The 2,820-nt window shown below is 62.7% G+C and overlaps 1 protein-coding gene across 1 annotated transcript in view; it reads left to right on the top strand.

Annotated features, from left to right (window-relative positions):
* Nucleotides 1–2,820, top strand: part of WIZ (WIZ zinc finger) — a 27,848-nt gene that overhangs the window by 22,025 nt on the left and 3,003 nt on the right. Inside the window, 2 exon segments of the mRNA XM_027705380.1 lie at nucleotides 705–1,240; nucleotides 2,813–2,820. The exon segment at nucleotides 2,813–2,820 is cut by the window's right edge and continues 419 nt beyond it. Coding sequence (XP_027561181.1) covers nucleotides 705–1,240; nucleotides 2,813–2,820 — 544 coding nt within the window.

The following is a 2,820-nucleotide window of genomic DNA, read 5'->3' as shown; positions in this document are numbered from 1 at the left end:
AGGGATTTGGGGACCTGAGGGCTCATCCCAGGGATTTGGGGTGGGCTTAGGGCTCGTCCCAGGGATTTAGCAGCACTGAGGGCTCATCCCAGGGATTTGGGGGTGGGCTGAGGGCTCATCCCAGGGATTTGGGGGGACTGAGGACTCATCCCAGGACTTTAGGGGGGCTTTGGGCTCATCCCTGGGATTTGGGGGGCTCATCCCAGGACTTTGAGGGGCTCATCCCAGTGTTTTGGAGGGGGCTTTGGGCTCACCCCTGGGACTTGGGGGGCTCATCCCAGCACTTCTGGGGGCTCATCCCAGGCTTTGGGGGACTGAGGGCTCATCCCAGGACTTTAGGGGGCTCATCCCTGGGATTTGGGGGGCTCATCCTGGGACTTTACGGAGCTCATCCTGGGACTTTAGGAGGCTCATCCCAGCACTTTAGGGGCCTCATCCCATCACTTTAGGGGCCTCATCCCAGGCTTTGTGGGGCTGAGGCTCATCCCGGTGTTTGGGGGGGCTCAGGGCCCATCCCGACGCTCCAACCGAACCCTCCCATCCCTCCCATCCCCACGTCTCTCGGGGATCCCCGGGTCATTCCGGGGGTGTCCATCCCCCTGTGGCTGATCCCGGGGGTGTCCATCCATCCCATCCCCCCGTGGCTGATCCCGGGGGTGTCCATCCATCCCATCCCCCCGTGGCTGATCCCGTTGTCCCCGCAGCCTCGCGGGCCGACCCCGTGCGCGACATCCGCTGCGAGTTCTGCGGGGAGTTCTTCGAGAACCGCAAGGGCCTGTCGAGCCACGCGCGCTCCCACCTGCGCCAGATGGGGGTCACCGAGTGGTCCGTCAACGGCTCCCCCATCGACACCCTCCGGGAGATCCTCAGGAAGAAATCCAAGCCCTGCCTCATCAAGAAGGAGCCGCTGGCGCCCGGCCTGGAGCCCCACAAGGGGCTGGGGGAGGACGGGCTGGATCCCAAACCCCCGGGCCCGGCCGGGAAGGTGCTGCCGGGGCTGTCGCTGGCCCCGCTGGGCGGGAGGCCGGGAAAACCGGGGGCCGGGGGGGCCCTGGCGCTCACCCCCCTGGGATCCAAAGCTCCCGGAGCGTTCCTGGCTCCCAAGCGGCCGCTGCCCGACGACCGGCTGGGCCCCCACGGGGAATCCAAGCACAAGGCCTTCGGGCCCCCCGAGCTGCCCTTCAAGGCCAAGGCCCTGCACGACAAGGCCTGTGAGTCAGGGGGGGACGGGATTCCTGGGGTGGGAGGGGATGGGATTGTTGGGATGGGGAGCGTGGAGAGGGAAGGGGAGGTTTGGGATCGGGGGTCCAGGGGGATCCCTGGGATGGGAGGGGATGGGATTTGTTGGGATGGGAAGTGTGGAGAGGGAAGGGGAGGTTTGGGATGGAAAGGGGACGGGATTTGTCGGGATGGGAAGTGTGGAGAGGGAAGGGGAGGTTTGGGATGGGGGTTCCGGGCGGATCCCTGGGGTGGGAGGGGATGGGATTTGTTGGGATGGGGAGCGTGGAGAGGGAAGGGGAGGTTTGGGATGGGAGGGGATGGTCACAGGAGGGTCCGAGGGGATCCCTGGGATGGGAGGGGATGGGATGGGATGGGATGGTCACAAGAGGGTCTGGGGGGATTCCCGGGATGGGAGGGGATGGGATTTGTTGGGATGGGAAGTGTGGAGAGGGAAGGGGAGGTTTGGGATCGGGGGTCTGGGCGGATCCCTGGGGTGGGAGGGGATGGGATTGCTGGGATGGGGAGCGTGGAGAGGGAAGGGGAGGTTTGGGATGGGAGGGGATGGTCACAGGAGGGTCCGAGGGGATCCCTGGGGTGGGAGGGGATGGGATGGGATGGGATGGTCACAGAAGGGTCCAGGGGGATCCCTGGGGTGGGAGGGGATGGGATTTGTCGGGATGGGGAGCGTGGAGAGGGAAGGGGAGGTTTGGGATCGGGGGTCCAGGCGGATCCCTGGGGTGGGAGGGGATGGGATGGGATGGTCACAGGAGGGTCCAGGGGGATTCCCGGGGTGGGAGGGGATGGGATTGTTGGGATGGGAAGTGTGGAGAGGGAAGGGGAGGTTTGGGATGGGAGGGGACGGGATTTGTCGGGATGGGAAGTGTGGAGAGGGAAGGGGGAGGTTTGGGATCACCTGAACCTCTGGAGTTGGGGGTTCCCTCTGTCAGCGGGTCCCCAGCGGGGCTGGGGGTGATTCCAGAGGTGGAAAACTGGGAATTTGGATCCCATGGAGGGTTTTAAATGCCATCCCTGATTCCTGTTTTCCCACAGCCTCCGAGGCTCTGGGTATTCCTGTTCCCCCAGGTGTCCCTGTCCCCCTGCGTGTCCCTGTGTCCCCCTGGCTATCCCATATCCCATATAATTCCCATTATCCCGCAGCCTCCAGGGTGTGCTGCGAGCCTGTCCCATATCCCACATCCCATATAATTCCCATTATCCTGCAGCCTCCAAGGCGTGCTGCGAGCCTGTCCCGTATCCCATATCCCATATAATTCCCGTTATCCCATATAATTCCCATTATCCTGCAGCCTCCAAGGCATGCTGTGAGCCTGTCCTATCTCCCATTTCCCATATCCCATATAATTCCCGTTATCCCATCTAATTCCCATTCTCCCACAGCCTCCAAGGTGTGCTGCAAGCCTGTCCTGTATCCCATCTCCCATATAATTCCCATTATCCCTCAGCCTCCAAGGCATGCTGCCAGCCTGTCCTGTATCCCATATCCCATATAACTCCTGTTATCCCATATAATTCCCATATCCCATCTCCCATGTAATTCCCGTTATCCATCCCTGTTTTCCAGCCTCTGAAGCGTGCTGC

The sequence above is a fragment of the Neopelma chrysocephalum genome, unplaced genomic scaffold, assembly GCF_003984885.1.
Source record: "Neopelma chrysocephalum unplaced genomic scaffold, ASM398488v2 Primary Assembly neopelma1_328, whole genome shotgun sequence".
Taxonomy (NCBI): Eukaryota; Metazoa; Chordata; class Aves; order Passeriformes; family Pipridae; genus Neopelma; species Neopelma chrysocephalum.
This window is presented reverse-complemented; position numbering and strand designations above follow the sequence as displayed.